Source organism: Lactuca virosa, chromosome 4 (genome assembly GCF_052849685.1).
Source record: "Lactuca virosa cultivar CGN04683 chromosome 4, Lactuca_virosa_CGN04683_v6, whole genome shotgun sequence".
NCBI classification, from domain to species: Eukaryota; Viridiplantae; Streptophyta; class Magnoliopsida; order Asterales; family Asteraceae; genus Lactuca; species Lactuca virosa.
This window is the reverse complement of record NC_136429.1, coordinates 218,336,332-218,355,454: the sequence shown is the minus strand read 5'-3', so window position 1 is coordinate 218,355,454 and position 19,123 is coordinate 218,336,332. Positions and strand designations below refer to the sequence as shown.

At 37.6% G+C, this 19,123-nt stretch overlaps 2 protein-coding genes across 3 annotated transcripts; both read right to left on the bottom strand.

The window, feature by feature from the left end:
- Positions 1-5,295: 5,295 nt before the first annotated feature.
- LOC145108004 (dentin sialophosphoprotein-like protein) lies at positions 5,296-11,995 on the bottom strand. Of its 2 annotated transcripts, none has more exons than XM_079044981.1 (12): positions 11,514-11,995; positions 10,667-10,893; positions 10,065-10,123; positions 9,878-9,955; positions 9,435-9,787; positions 9,278-9,346; positions 9,068-9,156; positions 7,298-8,977; positions 7,134-7,211; positions 6,926-7,037; positions 5,828-5,878; positions 5,296-5,698 (listed from the first exon to the last, which is right to left on the bottom strand). In XM_079044981.1, exons 1-12 carry the CDS (start codon positions 11,859-11,861, stop codon positions 5,645-5,647), a joined length of 3,198 nt encoding a protein of 1,065 aa, XP_078901107.1. In that variant the 5' UTR covers positions 11,862-11,995; the 3' UTR covers positions 5,296-5,644. The 2 variants fall into 2 exon arrangements, with proteins under 2 accessions (XP_078901107.1, XP_078901108.1); XM_079044982.1 differs by having other exon boundaries at positions 9,435-9,784.
- Positions 11,996-13,310: 1,315 nt separating this feature from the next.
- Positions 13,311-13,901, bottom strand: LOC145105610 (uncharacterized). Its single transcript, XM_079042704.1, has one exon. The coding sequence runs from the start codon at positions 13,899-13,901 to the stop codon at positions 13,311-13,313; it is 591 nt and encodes a 196-aa protein (XP_078898830.1).
- Positions 13,902-19,123: the final 5,222 nt, after the last annotated feature.

Genomic DNA, 19,123 nt, shown 5'->3' with positions numbered 1-19,123 from the left:
GTGACTTACCAATCCAGAGCAACGCCAAACTGAGTAAGACTCAGAGCCCGAGTACAGAGGCTGAGATAGCTGAGATGAGTCATGTACCATATGCTTCCGTTGTGGGCTCAATCATGTATGCTATGACTTATACTCTCCCTGATGTAGCCTTTGCTTTGAGCATGGCCAGCAGATATCAAGGGAATCTGGGCAAGGCTCACTGGACTGCGGTGAAGAATATTCTCAAGTACCTACGAAGGACTAGGGACTGGGTCCTTATCCTTGGTGGGAGTGATGACTTGAGAGTAGTGGGGTATAGTGATGCTGGTTTCCAGACTGATATGGATAATTTCCGCTCTCAGTCGGGCTGGGTCTTTACCCTAAATAGAGGAGCAATTACTTGGAAAAGTTCCAAACAGGAAACAGTGGCTGATTCAACTTGCGAATCAGAGTACATAGCAGCAAGCGAGGCGGCAAAGGAGGCTATATGGCTAAAGAACTTCATTGGAGACCTTGGAGTTGTACCAGCTATTAAGGAGCCTATGGAGATTTTTTGTGACAACGAAGGTGCAGTTGCCTTAGCTAAGGAACCAAGGGATCACGGGAGATCCAGGCACATCGACAGAAAATATCACTTCATTAGACATCGGATAGAAGAAGGACTCCTCGTGGTGAGGAGGGTATCATCGGATGAGAACCCAGCAGATCCCCTCACGAAGGGATTGTGTAGGGTTAAGCATTTGCAGCATGTCAGGCGCATCGAGCTGAAGGATGATATTAGTTTTACAGATTAGATAGTTATTTCTGAAACTTGTAAAATGTAAATTGACATTTGATGATTAAATAAAAGTTGTTTATTTATAAGTAAAGTGTTGCTATCTTGTGTCAATTCTTTACTATTGTTTCAATTTTTCATGTTTTGACTTCCATAATAATTTCTTTATTCAAACTCTCCACAGTCAGTCATATGTTGGAAGTAGATATGAATCAAGATTGTCATGAATTGGGTTTATAGATGTCTAAGGTACTAGACATAGCAAATGGTTGCTACAACATTCATGAGTGCTCATAAGTTCTGAGTATTGGATTCAACCCACGCTCACTTGTATCACTTCATGGAATTTATCTCGAGTGATCGTGAGACGGTAATATCATATAAGTCTTAAAACCTAGAGATATGAGTTGTTGACTATGAGTTGGTTATACATTGATTGTACGAAAACGCATTGGTAACTCGATGTTATAAAACGTGCCTTTATGTATGATTCAACAAGTAGTAGAACAAGCATATGATTCGAAGTTTATTTGTTCATTTTAGTCCTTAGAGGATTAAAAGCGATATCTGGGCCCCTCAATGATTTTGTTTTGACCCATGTACCGGGCCCGGTCAGAACCAAATTGATGTGTTCAGTTTAGTTTTATGTCAAACAAATCGGAAATCGGGAAACAAACTGCTAGACAATAAGTACGACATTGTTCCATGTATTTGTCCGGATGATATCTAGAACAGAGGATTGTATGATCACTTATCTTAAATGACGCATCATCATCTCAGTTCCGCGAGACTTTGAAAGAGCTACGATTGCTGGTCGGTTCCTGAACTCATACCTGTAACTATAGTTATTAGACTTATCCAAGTGGGAGACTGTTGGATAAGGTGTCTAAGTCCATAACTATATTTAGTATGTACTTGACCCGACTTGGCATGGTCCATTTGGGTTGCATCTTCATCTCAACTGTTGGATAGACAAAATGAGAAAAAGGACACTTACGATTTTTTAATATATTATAAGTTCTAATATATTAATATGAAATCATATTATTTAATTAGTATTGATCAAGAATTAATTTGGAATTGATTTTGTGATCAAAAAGAGACTAATTAAATATATGGGGATTGATTTGTAAATCATTCATTCTTATATAGTGGGCTTATGGTTCATGATCCACTAGATTGGGCTAGGACTCATTGGGTGCTCCATGGATGCTCCATGGAGATTATAACCCATGGATCATGGGGTAAATGAAAAGCCATGCACATTAGGGTTTACATGGTGTAACCCTACATGTGACACACTATATAAAGAACCTCATATGGAGTAAAATCGGCCACTATTACAAGACAAGGAGGGCTAGCCGATTTTGTGATCAAAGTGTTCTTCTCTCAAGTTATTCCAAGAGTTGTGGGTGTTATGTGAAACATTTGAGGCATCACATTTGGGGTGCTAGGTTCACAAAGTCTTAAGGAATCCAAGCAACTACAAAGGTATGACATTCTACTAGTTTTATATTACAAGTACCGCATGCCATGCTAGTTAGGATGTAAACCTTGGAAAATTCTTATTTTCATGAATATTAGAGAAAACATAGATCCACGGTTTCTAGGGTTGCATGTACACTTTAGGAGTGTTAGAATGTTCAAAACCCATCAGCTTAATCTTTGGGTTATGGACGTCCCAAGTGGGTAAACCATCAGATCTGAAATCATGGAGGGCTTTCATGGCATAAAGGTGCAAACTTTATGGCCATTGAACCCCCATGCAAGCTATAGGATGTTCTTTTGGCCTTTTAAGCTCTAAAAGGCCATGCATGGAGTGAAAGGAGGAAGCTTTACGTGTTCATGTAGTGTTTAGGGTCTAGATCTCTGCTTGTATGCCTTAGTTTGGAGTATGGATGACTTGTGGACCAAGATCTAGGTCCTAAAGAGTTAGGGTTATAGCTAGATTCTTCAAATAAGGGTATTAACGGGTAAAGTTGGAAACTTTACCCTTAAAAGGACGTTTTCAGTGTGTAGGTGAAGTATGAAGCTCGGATCTGGAGAGTAGGGGCTTAATCCATTTAGATGGCCCAAACAGACTAAGGAACTCGTCGATTCCATAGAGGAACTCGACGAGTTGAGTCGATTTGTTCCGATTCTGAATAAGGTAGAACTCGACGAGTCTAAGGAGGGACTCGACGAGTTGACTCGCTTTATCACGATTACGAGTAGCATGGGAACTTGGCGAGTCAGGGGGATGACTCGACGAGTTGGATCGCGATTTCAGGATTTCTGATTTATGGAACTCGGCGAGTTAAGTCAACCAGAATGTTGACTTTGACCAGACTGTTGACTTTGACTTTGACTTGGACTTTGACCAAGGTTGACCCGTGAAGGGGTTTTGAGTATGGAATGTCATCTAAGAGGTTGTTTTGTATAGGGTGTGAGTAGAGCCGGTTGCGGAGCAGGGACTTTCAGCTATTCACGACATTGAGGTGAGTTTCCTTCAGTAGGAACGGGTCTACAGCACCAAGGTCGGCTCGTATATGTGATATGATTAGTAGCTTAGTGTGGGCGGGACCCGTATCTCATAGACAGCTGATATGGTACAGATTTATATGCTTAGTTATACTTGTATGTATTTTCATGACTAGCTAAGTGTGGGCGGGGCCCGTATCTCATAGTAGCTGAGTATGGGCGGGGCCCGTATCTCATAGTTGCATGTTATGTGTATGGTATGTGGTAGTTTGGGGAGACTCACTAAGCTTCGTGCTTACAGTTTTCAGTTTTGGTTTCAGGTACTTCCGGTAGCAAGGGGAAGAGCTCGGGATGATTGCACTGCACACACCATTTGTTTAGCCTGTGATGATTTTACTCTGATATGTTTGACAGATATTTATGATATTTTGAGATACATGACTTATGGTTTTTATGTGATGTTTGGAGAACTATGGTTTTATTAATGATTTTAAAATGAAATTTTTGGACCGTATTTTTGGGATGTTACATAAAGTTTCCAACTTTATGATTTTTCATGGCTAGAAGGAGCCCATACACCAAAACCCTGACTTAATACACAAACCAAAGCATCATAACTCTTGCATGGAAGGAAGAAAGGGACTAAGATCATATTTTTATGGTTCCTAATAGCTCCATAATAGATAAAGTTTCCAACTTTATCCATTAGGATGGTCCAAATAACCAAGATTGTAGCATCTGGATATTTAGGTATTTAACTTTTAACCCCTTAGCATGAGAATTAATTACATTTTCACCCTTAATATGAGAATTGGTTGCAAAGTGGTCCATAATGGCATTGTTGTAATTATTGGGCAAGCTCGCGAACGTTGGGCGTTCGTGCCAGAATCCCAAACCATACTATTTTGGGTTTGGACCCTATTTAAATTTCTTAAGTCCCAAACCTGCCTTCTTTCATCAGCCTCCAACCCACCTTCGTCCCCAAGCAAACCCTAATCCATCTTAGAGCATTCTTGAACATTTTGTAGGTGTTTTTGTCACCTTGAAGGAGAAAGGAAGAAGTGAAGATCATCTTGGAGGAGTGGGACTCTGTGGATCCAGAATAGCAACATCATTTGGCATCATTTGGAGTTAAAAAGCTTTAAATTTGATGAAGCTATGCTTAGATCTAGTTTAGTCATGAAGTTTGTATTCTTTTGGTCCCATTAGTTTGGTATTTTGAGTACGAGCTACTCCAATCCATTTAAGCTATCATTTCAGAAGTTTTGGAGTGTTTAGAAGCATAAAAATGTGGTCTTGATCATTATTTTCCTTCCATGTATGAGTGTGAATGTCTTAATGGGTTAAGTGGATAGTGTTTTTGTGTTTGGGCACTTAATGGCCTGAAAGACCATAAAATTGGAAACTTCTTCAAATATAAAGGCCAAAACACCTTACCATTAAAAAAATATATCATTTTATTGTTTGGTTGGGATGCATTCATCATTTTAGTGTTAAAAACCGCATGCATCACACCTAACATCGCCGTCATGAAAATTTTCAAAACGGCGTAGCCACACCTTGCCTCCATGGAACGCTTTGGCACCACTATGGTGCACCTTTTAGAACCCTATCAATTACATTATCCCTATCCCCCGAAATGACAATCCAAGCATGTACCAAGTGGCTTCCTTGATCATACTCCAAGGTTGAGCAATAGTCGGACCGGTACGAGTAGTAGTAATAGTAGTATTAATGGCAGGTTTTTTAGAGCTCTTTACCGGTTGCGATGGTTCCACGTGGGCCTCAAGTATGGATTCAAGTTGGGAATTAGGTTGGTTTTGGAGATTTTGAATAGAATAATATTGTGTCATTGTTGAAAAAGAAGTTAAGTGCCACACAGAAAATGTCAATCGCAGGGTAGAAAAACAGACTTTCATATTGCATGTAATATGGTGATGGTGAATCAAGGCGGAATGGATTTGGGGAGATGTTTGGATCCAAATTGTAGGTTACAATAAGGAAAAAGTAAAAGAAAAACGATAAACAAGCGTGTAAAAGATTAAACTTAAAATAAAAAAATACTTTATACAAAAGCAAAAAAATCAAGAACGCCTAAAGGCCAACAATAAGACTCGAACCAACCAACCAACGAGGTTTACTTTGTACATAAAGAGGAAAAAAAAGGCTGTTGATCCAGTTTTGGATCAAAAAAATTCAAATCAAATTTGGCAACAAACTAGATGCCAAAATGTAAAATGTAAACTTTAAATCTACCATACTTATACTATACTGACACTGTGCACTAGAAATATTACACCCAAACCAAAAACAAAACCATTTCTAATGAAATAAACCGAAAAAAAAAATGTAAAAATGTAAAAGAAGTAAAATGTACAGTGTTTATATACCAAATCCGCCATAACTAATCCAAAACTTTAAACCTCATCCTCATCCTCCTTTTGTTTGTTTCTCAGCAAATTCTCTAATCATATCCTTCAAATGCTGCGTGCAAAGTAATTATTTTACAAACACTTTTTTTCTCACATTTATATCATGTTTTTTCTTTTTTCATGTTGTAGAAATACAAAAATGACTTATTTGAGCATGAATAAATAAATGAGAGATAAAAACCTGGAGTTCGTGATGAAGAACAACAAATATCTTCTTCAGTCGTTTATGTTTCTGCATGATCAAATACTTACAAAATTAGGACTAGAAACCTTGGAAATTTTAATACTTAACAACAAATCTTGGAGCTTGTATGATATTGATTCATGGATAGTTGGAATTCGAGATTCTATTCCATGGTGTGTTTTGTTTGGTTGTCAAATGAACGAAATTCAATTCCTTCGGAATCCTTATGTTTGATGATGGATTTCAATAGTAGCTATGGGAGTGTGGAAGGAATTCAATTCCATTCTATCATTTTTTCATCAAAAGACCAAAATACCCTTGCTAATATATTTTTGAATAAAATATAGATATAAAAAAACTCATGTATATATATTAGGGGTGTCAATTTATGACACGACACGACAAAAATACACGAAACGAAACGAAATCGAGACGAAATCAAAATTCGAATTCGTGTTCGTGTCGTTTTCGTGTCATGATTAAAAAACACGATGTCGTGTCGTGTCGTGTTCGTGTTCATAAATTGACACGAAATTGACACGATTAAGCATGTGGTTGTCGTGTTTTTCGTGTTTGTCGTGTTATATATCTTTAAGTATGAACGAAATGCACTAATAGTTATGTAATATTATATTTGTCGTGTCGTGTCGTGTTGTCGTGTTTTAATTGGTTCGTTTTCGTGTTAATGAAAAAAAACACGACATCGTGTCGTGTTCGTGTTATACAAAACCTTGTCGTGTCGTGTCGTGTCAGACAAAAACACGACACGACTGCCCGATTTGACAGCCCTAATATATATATTTACAATAGATAAAGTATTTGAATACAAATAAAACAATTTATATTCCAATATAAGATATACTGAGGGTATTTTGGTCTTTTAAAAGAAAAAAAAAACGGAACTGAATTCCTCCCCACCATCCCTAGGAATGAAGGAATCTGACAAAATTGAATTCCCATCCATTTGTCAACCAAACACGCAAACGGAATGGAATCCTGAATTCCATTCCCATCGGAATCCAGGAACCAAACACGCCCATAGACATTCTAAATCATAACTCAAAGTAAGAAATTAAATAATCAAATTGTGCATACCGTTCCACACTGACGATAAGATTCCATTAACTGATCCAATATTTTGTTATATCTATCATTATCCCTTTCTTTAGCAAGATCAAGATCCCTTCCAAAGTTTTGAAACTCATTCCTGCACATTTATAACAATAATAAACTTTTCATTAAATAAACAATACTCACACTAGACTTTACAAAAAAAATATAAAACATAAAAATCCCCCAACACCTGTAAGACTCTAAAATCTTATTCAACGTTTGGTAACAATCATACTTCTCCCGATACTCCTGCACATACTCATTGTACCTAACACACAAAAAACAATATATTTTTAAGGGAGTAAACACTAAAAAATATAAATAAAATAAAATAAATAATTACACTCTACTTACTGTGAAAGATCTCTAATTGGTCCTTTCATTTCTGGCTCTTCTTTCTCGTATTTTGTATATGAAGTAATGCTATCATCTGAACAAGACTCCATCTCTCTCCTTTTTTGACCACTATCCCACAAATCCTTTCTTTTTTCACCTAAATCGTTACTTTTTTGCTTCTTATTTGTAACGGGTCCCACTTGTTTCTCATGCTTATGTGGTGGTGCTTTTCTTTGACTGTCCGTATACCCTTCTGACCCAATTCCCAATATTGCCCCTGCGACTACCTCTCTACCTTTACTGTTATTATTATGTTGTGAACCAGGCTTCACATGCAAGGGCTTTCCATTAACCTTAGTGAAATCATCAAGATGATCATCAACAACAGGTTTTACAGATTCCAGACTCGTTCTTCCAATTCCAGAGATCTTTCCTTTACTTGAATCAAGATTCCAGTAATCCGAACTTTTTTCTGCTTGTTTGAACGAATTATTTCTCTCAACCCTCTTTTTATTACCACCCGAGGGTTCTTCTTGTAAATTCTCACGAAGCTCACCCATTTCTAAATCCGAAAGCTCTCTTCTGAGTGTGGGCCCGGGCCCACATCCGTTTACAACAGGTGATTTTTTTAAGTCGATGAGGGAATCCTTAATTACTATTCCGGAATCCTTATTCTTCCCAATTGATCCACCGTGCTGTTTCTTTTCACGAGACCCGGAATGTTTGATTCCATCGCCACCTAACCTTGAATTCTTTGGAGGTTTTTTATCCTTGAAATGACCATCTAACCCCTCAACATGTCTATCTGTCCCAGAACCTTTTACACCCATATTAAGATCGATCGATCTTGGGGAATCCGAAGTGGAATTTCCCGGGAATTCACGATTCCCGAGTTTATCAAAGTCGTAATCAGACACATCACGAACAGTTCTATTCATTTGATTGGTAGTAGTAGTAGTAGTAGCAGTACCCTTGTAAGGTCCTTCACTAGGAGGGCTCTCAGAGAAAGAGTGTCCCCCTCTTGAAATTACCGTTCTACCCCATTTCCCGGTTTTTAATCTTTTTGAATTTTCATTTTCATCAAAATGTTTCTCGTCAGATCCCCGTTTGTTCTTGAGGAGTTCACTCTCTTGATGATCAATGAAGGTGTTTCTAGTGGCATTTTCGTAATTATCCCCATCTTTATCGTGTTCCTGGTTATCTTCAAACAAATCTTTACCAAAAAGTAAATCAGAGACATGATCATTATGAAGTGGAACTGGAGGTGGAAGTGGTGTGGATTGTTGTTTAGGTTCTTTATCATCATCACTCATGATATCAACATCTTCATCAGAGCCTTGTTTACTGTTTGAAGAGGCGTCACTTTCACTATCACTGCTGTCACTTCCACTTCCTACAGGGCTTTTGGGGGTCCCACTGTCACTTCCACTGTCACTGCTGTCACTTTCACTGTCACTGTCACTTCCACTTAAGCTAGAGGTGGCTGCAGGGCCTTCACTGTTATCTGAGACTTTTTTCTCATGTAATAATACATCTGGAGAACGATGCTCAATGACGATTTTGTCTGAAGTGTTTAAGTCTTCGTAAGATTCTTCGGGAATTAAGTGAGATGGTTCTTCAAATTCCTTCATGTTGTCAGGTTTTAGGGTTAATTCAGGAGCATTTGTTTCTCTGTGGTGATTGTTGTTCTCTGGAGAACTGAAAGGGAAAATATCAATGCAAAAATGTGTTATATTGCAATTTTTGAAAGGAATGGAATAGCAACAGGAGAGATGGAGTTTTAGCTACCTTCCACTTTCAGATAATGATTTCCTGGAACTTTCTAACTCAAAATCTGGTTTCAAAACATATCTTCCTGTAGGTTGGAAAACAGCAATCTGAAAAAAGATAACAATGTTATTCAAAAGGGCCTCAAGAACACAGTATTGAACAACAACAACTATTCTTATTATTATTACTATTATAAGTTATAAGTTATAAGTTATAACCACCACTTACTTTTTTCAAGATGGGCTCAATTTGTTTCACGGATTTTGGAATTGTTTCTCCAACAGCTTTCTCCAAAGCCTAAAAGATAGAATTATAAGGTCATGCATGATACATGAAATTGGTATTTTAAGGGAAATGGAAAAAGAAAAGGCTATTTGGTGCTTACCTTGAAGTTCAATCCCTGTGGCTTTTCCATTAAAAGAGAAATAAGCAGACTTTGAAGGTCAGAAGGTTTGTTTCCAAATCTTTCATTGCTCCCTTGTTTATTCTGTACAGTTCCAGTGGGAACTCTGTTGACTATTTCTTTCTCAGAGGTGCTAGCATTTGGTTTACTAGATTGAGTCAAAGTAGCATCTTCTCTGTTTAAGGGCACTTTGGTAATATTCCTATTTATAAGTGGGGACAATGGAACACCAGATTGTTCAGGGGTAGATAGTATTGGTGAAGCAGAAGCCCTGATTTTGGAAGGAGTTGAGGAGGATAATCCAGGTTTTCCACCAGATTTTGGAGGGATTACTGCTGTAATAGATACACAATAGCAATTACAAGTAAATTAAAATATCTTTATGACAAATATTTTTGTTTGTAGATAAAGATTATTGTATTCACCTGAACAAAGTTCGCCTTTCATCTTTTTGAAAGGGGGTTCTTTCTTTTTATTGAATGATCCTCTCCATGAATTATTCACTGAAACCGATGAAAGAAAAAGAGACATTGTAAACATTCAGATATTAAAATTTGGTTTTATTCACATATGTGGCAACCATGGATGGTGATGATTGAATAATTATCATACCTTCAGCTGCAGCTAACGCCTTCTTCATAGATGGGTTTCCATGGTCTAAAATAATGGCTCTGTCAAAAAGAAACAAAATGGTAAGTGTTTCTTTTTCTAATTTATGATTATTAAAAAGTTAAAAGTCAAGATGAGAATGCTTCTTTATTAAATGATAGCAATCAAATGAAAAATGTAACTGTAGGCTAACAGCCCCTACCCCAATATGGCAAGTGAAACTGTGTTCCCCTACAACAATATATGGTACTTGGCTTTGATTATAAAGTAAATCTTGTGGCGTATATATTGTGTTGTATGATTCTTCAACAAGATAACTTGTTTATTGATGATGCCATCGTCACATATGTATAAGCAACAAAAGCATACCAAATTAATATGTGTTCAAAAAGCATATAAAGGGATGTAAGAGCCAAGCATTCTGTAAGTTCTAGCTAACAGATCATATACAGGAACACAGGGAATGAAGCATGTGAGGAACATAAATAACTTATCTAGTAATCATAGCAACACAAACAGGGGCAAATTGGGACATAACATAACATCTGTTAGGAACATAAGTGAACAATGATACAGTATTTGTTCATATCAAACATGAAACATACTTTCGTGATTTGTGTTTGCGATCTGCTTCCACTGTGCGCATTTTAACATGGTTGCTTAATGACTCATCTAATTCACGTTGCACATTCAACTTTCTCCAAGCACCTCCAGATTCAACAAGCAATCCATCTCCATTATCACCACTTCGGCGTTCTTCATATATGTCACATAGGTCTCCAGTTTCTTGGGCCCATGTGAATCTGAACTCCTTGCCCCCTACATCGATCACCTGGAAGAGCAGAAAGTGATTAAAAGTTTGATATACAGAACATGATATGCTAACCAAATCAAGAAATCTCAAAAGCCAAAGTTTGAGTGTGATCTATAATCAACAAATATAAAGATATACAGTTTTAACCAAGGTATACATCCTCTGTAGCTGCATAGAGATATCTGAGCTTACAAAAGATAAACATATACCATCTATGATATTCAAGTGTCTGGTCAGATTATCCATGGAGCAATTACAGATTGTTACTCTACACGATTCTCTCCTGTTATGTGCACGATTCTCATGACAAATTCAATTTTATAAGTGAGCAACCTTTGAACTAATAAAATTATGCTAGAGAAATCTCAAAAGGGTGTGTAAATTGGTACTTTAACCTAGGAAGGGAATGTCAGCAAATCAACTTAAATTCCTTGATCGTGAATCCATAAACCTTGGATTCGTGATATGATTAATCTCCTAGGACCTCTATGCTGCAGTATCTCCAATGGCGAAAAACTAGTAATGGATTGAACAAACAGTTTTCAGTAATCTAGGTTTATTATGCACCAAACTGAACTTCCAACAATACATAACACCGTTAATAGAGCAGAGCCAATATCCGAATAGAATAAACCTACATTTCCAACAGGATTATTAGCACTTGAATCAAATTTGATCCTGGCGGCATGGCCCTGGGCCTCGAGGCGCTTGATTTCTTCGACAAGGACAGGTGAGAGCTTGATAATCATACCAAAGTTGAGAGGGTTGTTACGAACTAAACTGAAGGTTTCGTCAACCGTAGAGACTGCAGCGGGGGCGGCAGGGGTATTGCTACGGTTACGGTGACCACCACCGGCGGAGAGACGTCCACCGCCAGGGGCAGCGGATGGTCGTTGAACAGAAGACGGTTGGAAGGTGGAGTGGATATTCCGCTTGGGAGGACCACCGCCTCGGCCACGGCCGAGCTTACCGGAGGCACCATACATTATCGGACGCCAAGTTTTGCGGCGAAGTAATCAAAATCTGGGCGTGGTTACGGTGGAAATTGCGGAGTTGCAAACCTGGATACCGTCACAAGGAAAAGATGCGAAGGAATTTGGGAATTCTTCAATTTAATTTTCAGTTTTACCCCTTCCCTTCAAAACTAAATTCAATTTAATTTTACAAAATGTCAATTTACGATGACTCATCATCAAATGTCATAACTTTCGTTTTCCCGTTCTTCATTTATTGCCCTTTTCGTTAATAATAATGTTAAACATACATAACACAAGTGAACATTTATAAAGGATATTTTTTTTAGAACAGTGGAATTTATTAAAAAATAAAAACTATCAAGAAGCTACAAAAATTACAAATTAATTACATTGGGATTAGACAACCAAGATCCCAATCTAAACTATAGTTTTTGTTTCTATTAAAAATCCAAAAATAAGATATAGAAACTATATTGTCAAAAGAGAGAATCTCTTTTAGGCTTTTCCGCTCTAAAAATTAGATTGTTCATGTAATTCCACAAGGTCCAAAAGGTGATGATCACAACCGCATCAAATATCCGTTTCCAGCACTCAAAGAAACTTCATCCGCCCAGGTAATCAAACTATGCACCGACAACAAAGGAGGAAGATCAATTTCCCACCACCTTGCAAAGCGACTCCAAAGATGGACAAGAAGCGGACAAGCAGTAAACAAATGATCTAAAGACTCTCCAGCTTCCGAACAAACTTGGCATAAAACAGAAACAATATCCACACATTTATCCCTTAAATTAAGTCGGGTTGGAAGTTTATTCCAACTTATGCGCCAAAGAAGAATATTCAACTTAATGTGGACTAAATTATTCCATATAGTATGGACGTCTGTATACAGAAGCAAACACGAGTCCAAATAATGTTTGGTAGAAGAGACCACAAAAACTCATGTAGCATCTAAATCCCACACCAAGCGATCCTTATTATTGGAAAACTTTCAGCTCCCTTAAAAGCTCCTTCCACTGACATAGTCTTAGAACAGATCACAACCTAGAAGGATAAATTAAATGTAGTTTGTCCACAGAGTTTCGATCTGACACTAAAGCATGAGGATTAGGATCATAGGCGAACACTCTATGAAACTTATCTTTCAAAGGGCGATCCCCCGTCCTTTTGTCAAACCAAAATCTAGTATTGTTTCCATTACGCACTTTAATATTGTAGAAGGATTTTAAATCTGCCCCACAACTAACCATCTGATCAATAGCCCGAGAAATATAATCCAAACACTATGACCTCCCATCATAGTAAAGAACCGAGAATCTCCACCATGAACTGCATTAGTAACTTGAACCCATAAACTATTCAGATCATCATGAAATCGCCACCGCCACTTGAAGATAGGAGCTTTATTAAGATAAAATAAGCTTCTGACACCCAAACCTCCAAAATCCTTGCTAGTCATTACTTTTTTCCAAGAAACCCATTGAATTTTTCGTTCCCCTGTATTAGCTCCCAAAAAAAAAACCTAGCCCGAATCGCCTCTAAAACTTTTAACACTGAATCTGGAGCCCTGAAAACAGACATGTAATAGATTCCAAGACTACCCAACACTGATTTAAGTAAAGTCAATCTACCACATATAGATAACATCTTCGCCTTCCAGGCTGATAATTTAGAAACAAATTCATCAGCCACTGGTTTCCAGGAATCAATTCGGTTTATGTTACTGCCAACCGGCACACCCAAATAAATAAAATGGAATCTAACTGTATTAGAACCAATAAGAGGAGCACACCCCTGCACCACGTCAAAATCAACTCCAACCCCAATTAACTTACTTTTAAGTGAGTTAATTTTAAGACCAGACGCCAACTGAAACACTTTAAGCATTCGTACAATACGACAAGCATTATCTAAACTCCAATCACAAAGAAGAATAGCATCATCAGCATAAAAAAGGTGTGGAACTTTCAAATACCCATTACTAACCATAGCTCCAGAAAATAACCCCGCCCTAACTGCCTCTGTGATCCCAACATGAAAACCCTCCATAGCTATCACAAATAAAAAAGACGAAAGGGGATCGCCTTACCGAAGACCCCACTCAACCGGAAACTCCTTAATTGGAACCTCGTTAATAAGGACAGAAGCCATAGTCGATGAAAGAGATGCCCTGATCTAACTACACCACCTAGAGTTAAAACCCATCTTCATCATAACTTCCAAAAGGTATTCCCGTGACAAAGAGTCATAATCCTTCTCAAAATCCACCTTAAAAACCATGAGTTTCTTCTTTACAGTCTTATGATACCCAATAATCTCGTTTAACATAATCGGACCATCAAGTATCTGCCTCCCTTTAATAAAAGTTAATTGCTCCTTGCTCACAATATAATTAATAACCAACGATAGACGATTGGCTAAAATTTTACCGATGATCTAGTACTGACAACCTATAAGGCTGAGCGGGCGGAAATCTGAAGTGAACTTGGGATCATTAACTTTAGGAATTAAGGCAATGAATGAAGAATTACAGCCCTTCGGAATTTGAGAAGCATCTTGAAAATACCAAACAAGATTGAAAACATCTTCTTTAATAAGTTCCCGATATCGCTTTAGAAAACCAAAAGTAAATCCATCTGGACCAGGGGATTTATCATTCCCACAATCCCAAACAGCCTTTTTAAAGGATATTTAAAACATATATATATCACAAAATTATTTAAAAGTTATTGTATATGCCGTGAATTGTGATTATTTATCAAAAGAATTAATAATTTTGGAACGATCCATTACGATTTTTTTTGGGGGGAAGGGAACTTCCCTAACGAGGATTTTCGGGCCAGCTTTCGCCCACCGACTAATTTCTCGTTTCAAACATGAGGCTATGTCTCATGCTCTGGAGTCACTGCAGGCGAACCTCCATGGTCACAAGGGCTAAGTAGTGTCAGGATTTGAACATGGTTCAGTAGGTTATCCACCATATCTTTCACATGTCTTACCAAGTCACCACAATCCAAGTTGTTTCCATTTCGAAATTAGTAGGCATAAAGAGTCCATTTTCTCGTTTGCATCAAAAATTAGTTATTTTTTTTTTATCTTTTCTCGCTCCCCAGATGTATGGTTAATGGTGTTTTTCTTTTGTTAAAATGGAAACCTTATACGACCATTTTACGAATTATGTTTGTCTATGTGTGGTTACTTTTTAAGTTGATTGATGCTCAAAGAAATATATTAGATTGTTCATCGTATACTAGATTACGATATTGTTCATCGGATTTTGGAATCCAAAATACACGGTTTTCCTTTTTGCATAATAAAACCTTATGTATGTTCATTAGGGTTTCAGATGTTTTCTAATTCGTTATTTCACATTGCATCATATATTAGCCTATTATGATTGTCTTGTTTAAAACAATGTTTAACTATATATCAAAGCACATATGCTTACTTAGAGTTTAACATCAACCTAAGGTCAAATGATACAAAAACTCAATTCATTTTAAAGATTCATTTATTGACGACGATGCATGAAACGACAACTTGAGGTGGGTCAATCCAATAATCATAAGCAATGAATACATTTGATTGTGGCTCTTCCAACAAGACTCACATTTATCTCCATAAATATTATCAATCTTTCACATTAGTTTAATTATGTTAATTTAAAGCTACAAACATTGTTGCTTAATTTACCTGAGTATTGTAATTATTTAACAAACTAAAATGAGATGTGAATCCTAAACTCTTACCATGATCACATTACATAAAGGTATGGTCTTTATATACATATCATTCAATTTGTTTTATGAAGTTTCAAAAATCATTGGTTTCACTTGTTTTGATCATTTCATGAATCTAGAAGTGAAAAATGTTTAATAATAAGAGGCATTCACTTATGCAAGCGTTCTCATAGCATATCAAATATGAGATTCAATAGTGTATACTACCCCGAGTCAAGAGAATCTACCTAATGTATATAGATTCTAAAGTTGGATATGAAGGTCGTGTTATATTTAGACTATTTTTTGTAAAATGCACCATAATACCTTATCATGAGTGGTTCCAATTAAATGTGTTTAATATATTATTAGTAACATAGTCTAACCGGTTAACTAAGATTCATCTCGATTATTATTAAGGTTTGCATCATTATAACTATTTTTACTAATCTCAACATCCATGTGTCTATGAAACTATAATATCATTTTACTTCTTCCAAAGTACTAAAAATATTCTTCATGGTATTTTGGTGTCCTACATCAAGATTCCATTTATATTCAGTTAGCTATGTCTTAGGTATATTTGAATATTCGACTCAGCATATAACATTATGTGGTGGAATTAAAGGCATACTCTAAAAGGATCGATATACCTCATCAAACGTAATATGAGACTAATTCATTGTAACGTCTGGTTCCTGGTATATATTTAAACTTATAATTTATTTAATTTTATAGAGCAACTTGACGAGTTGGTGGCCTCGAACTCGTCGTGTTGAAATGTTATGGACCGCGTATTTTGAGTGACCAAATCGACGAGTTGGGAGGTCTCAACTCCACGAGTTGGCTGGAATAAATGAAACCCTAATTCTGGGGTTTTGCACCCTATTTAAACAACATAAACCCCACAAGTTGGCCTCATTTCCAGCCTCCATTGTCCTAAACCATAACCTCGAAATCCTAAGGCACTTTTGAGTGTTTGTGAGCTATTTGAATGTTTTTGTGTGTGTTTGGAGCCATTGGAAGAAAGGGAAGCTTGGTGATTCAAGAAGGAGCTACTAGATCTCGAATCCTTGCTTCATTTTCGACACATTTCTGGTATAAAGTCTCAACCTTGCTTAGTTTATGCTTAGATCTCCTTCTTTGGGTTATTTTGCATGTTTAGCCGAGATTGAGTGTTTGATGGGAGTTGGTCGTCTCATTGAGATAACCCTTTCGGATCTATGGTTCTATGGAGCTCTTGTGGCATAAAGGTGTCAACTTTATGATCTTAAGGGCTCCATGCATCCATTAAGTCCTTATTATGGTCTCTTTTAAGCTTTTAAGTTCCCTCTAGCCTTACATGTGAGTAAAGTTGAAGACTTTACTTGGCCTTTTAGTCTTTAAGGTCCATATCTGTGTTTATGAGCTTTATCTTGAAGATATGGTGGTTTTTGGGTTAAGACATAAGCCTTTTAGGATTAGGGTTTGAGCTTAATGCCTTTGGGATGGTTCTTAATGGGTAAAGTTGGAAACTTTACCCTTCTAGACGTATTATCAGTCTAGATCTGGAAGATAGGGCTTCAGTTTTAAGAATAATGGCTTAATGCATTAAGTGGGTTGGCTGATCGAAGAACTCGACGAGTTCTTAAGGGAACTCGGCGAGTTGGGTTAGGTTTATCCCGATTCTGTTGAAAAAGGAGGAACTCGACGAGTTAAAGGGAAACTCGGCGAGTTTGATCAAAATATCGTGATTCTATCCTTAATGGAAACTCGGCGAGTTGTGGGATAACTCGACGAGTTGAGTTAATTCAGAGCGTTGACTTTGACTTTGGCCAAGTTTGACCTTTAAGGGGTTTTGAAATATTGATCGATATCTAAGGGATTGTTTTTGTTTAGGGGTTGAGTAGAGATGTTTGCGGGGCCGGGATTTATCCAGTTATCTTTCAGCATTCGAGGTGTGTTTCCTTACTGGGTTTAGCGGATTGAAGGCACCAAGGTCGGCCCATGTTTATGTTATGCTGACAGAATGCTAGTTGTCTTCGTGACTCTTGCATGTACCTATGTTTTTATGCTTGTAGACTAAGGTCCGATCTCGGGCGGAGCCCGATGACTATTTGTATGCTATGTATATTATCAGTGTATGTGTTTATATGCTTTCCGAGCTCAGCACAATGATCGGGCGGAGCCCGATGACCGGACGAGGTCCGATGACCGGTCAGGGCCTGATGACTGGGTGGGGCCCACTGTATGTTTGGTATGTAGTATTCTGGGGGAACTCACTAAGCTTTGTGCTTACGGTTTTCAGCTTATGTTTCAAGTACCTCTGGTTCCAAGGGGAAGAGCTCGTGATGACTGCATCATTGGGATTTTGTTATGATGTTTTACTCTTATTTATGACAATTGATACACTAGTTTATTTCGAATGTTTGGATGATATGGAAAATCACTATTTTACCTAATATTAAATTGAAAAATTTTGGGACCATATTTTTGGATGTTACAAGTTGGTATCAGAGCCTTGGTTTGAGGGATTCGAGCACACCCTCGGGTGTGTCTGAACTCAAACTAAGGATTTGGTGGAAATTTTCAAAAGAAAATAATTTTTTTATAAAAGGATTTCTAAAGGGAAAAGGGTGTGGTGCATGCAATCAGTCGAGCTCAAGTAAGTTATCCCAAAATACCCATGCATGTCTATATATGATATGAACTGTGAATTATGAATCGCATGCTCGAGTATGGCTAAGGATCTAGGAGAGATGCCTTTGTATGCCTGTTATATGAGCTTATATATTTGCATGCTACTACTGATCAGTCAGTGATAGGATGGTCTGATTAGGTTAAGCTCAGTTTTGTTTACTTGATGCTCAAATGCTTCTTGCTTTGTGCTTTTAGGAGTTCTTTCTAATCTCAGCTAGTTAGTAAGCGAATATGCTAAGTTACATATTATGGAAACTAAATAATTTCAGAAGGTTAGGTTTAGCTCTATTACGTAACTCTTGTCTGATTCCAACCGTTGTAGGGAGAGACCTCTCATTCGAAGAATTATCTAGTTTTTGTAATATGTAATTGCATTCGTGAGTTAATTAAAGGTGGTTAGCATGAGTTCCTTCTGCAGCTGATGGCGGAGAGTGGTGTGGAGTCTGCTCTAGGAGAACCTAGGATGAGATTTAGTGCTGAGAGCCCTAGCTGCAAGGGATCTGTTGGTTATAGAGTAACTTGGCTGAGTGAAGGCACTTCTTGAGGAAAGTACAAATAGATGTGGAAGGTAGTATGGGTCCGTACTGCTAGAAGCAGAGGATCTGTACTCAATTCAAGGAGGGTTGTAATGAATCAAGGGAGCTTGTGTAGTTATGATTTCCCCGATATGTATTGGTGCTTATTCTGATAGTTTTATGGTCTATTTTCAGTATGGTGGTATTGCGAGGCAGCCCAGTGGGCAGTTCCGGTGCCGGGGAGGGTTCAGCCTCGGATTTTGGAGCCGGGCAACTTGACGACCAGACGAGGGAGTTCATCTCGTCTGAGATTACGTGCAACATCCTTAATCAGACTCATGCGATCTTTGGCACAGTC

Excerpts from the sequence above, each read along its gene's own strand:
- LOC145105610 (XM_079042704.1), bottom strand. The coding sequence starts at position 13,901 with ATGGAGGGTTTTCATGTTGGGATCACAGAGGCAGTTAGGGCGGGGTTA.
- LOC145108004 (XM_079044981.1), bottom strand. The coding sequence starts at position 11,861 with ATGTATGGTGCCTCCGGTAAGCTCGGCCGTGGCCGAGGCGGTGGTCCT. Across the intron at positions 9,788-9,877 it reads GAAAGGCGAACTTTGTTCAG|CAGTAATCCCTCCAAAATCT; the intron begins GTGAATACAATA and ends TATCTATTACAG. Across the intron at positions 7,038-7,133 it reads AAGATTTTAGAGTCTTACAG|GAATGAGTTTCAAAACTTTG; the intron begins GTGTTGGGGGAT and ends ATAAATGTGCAG.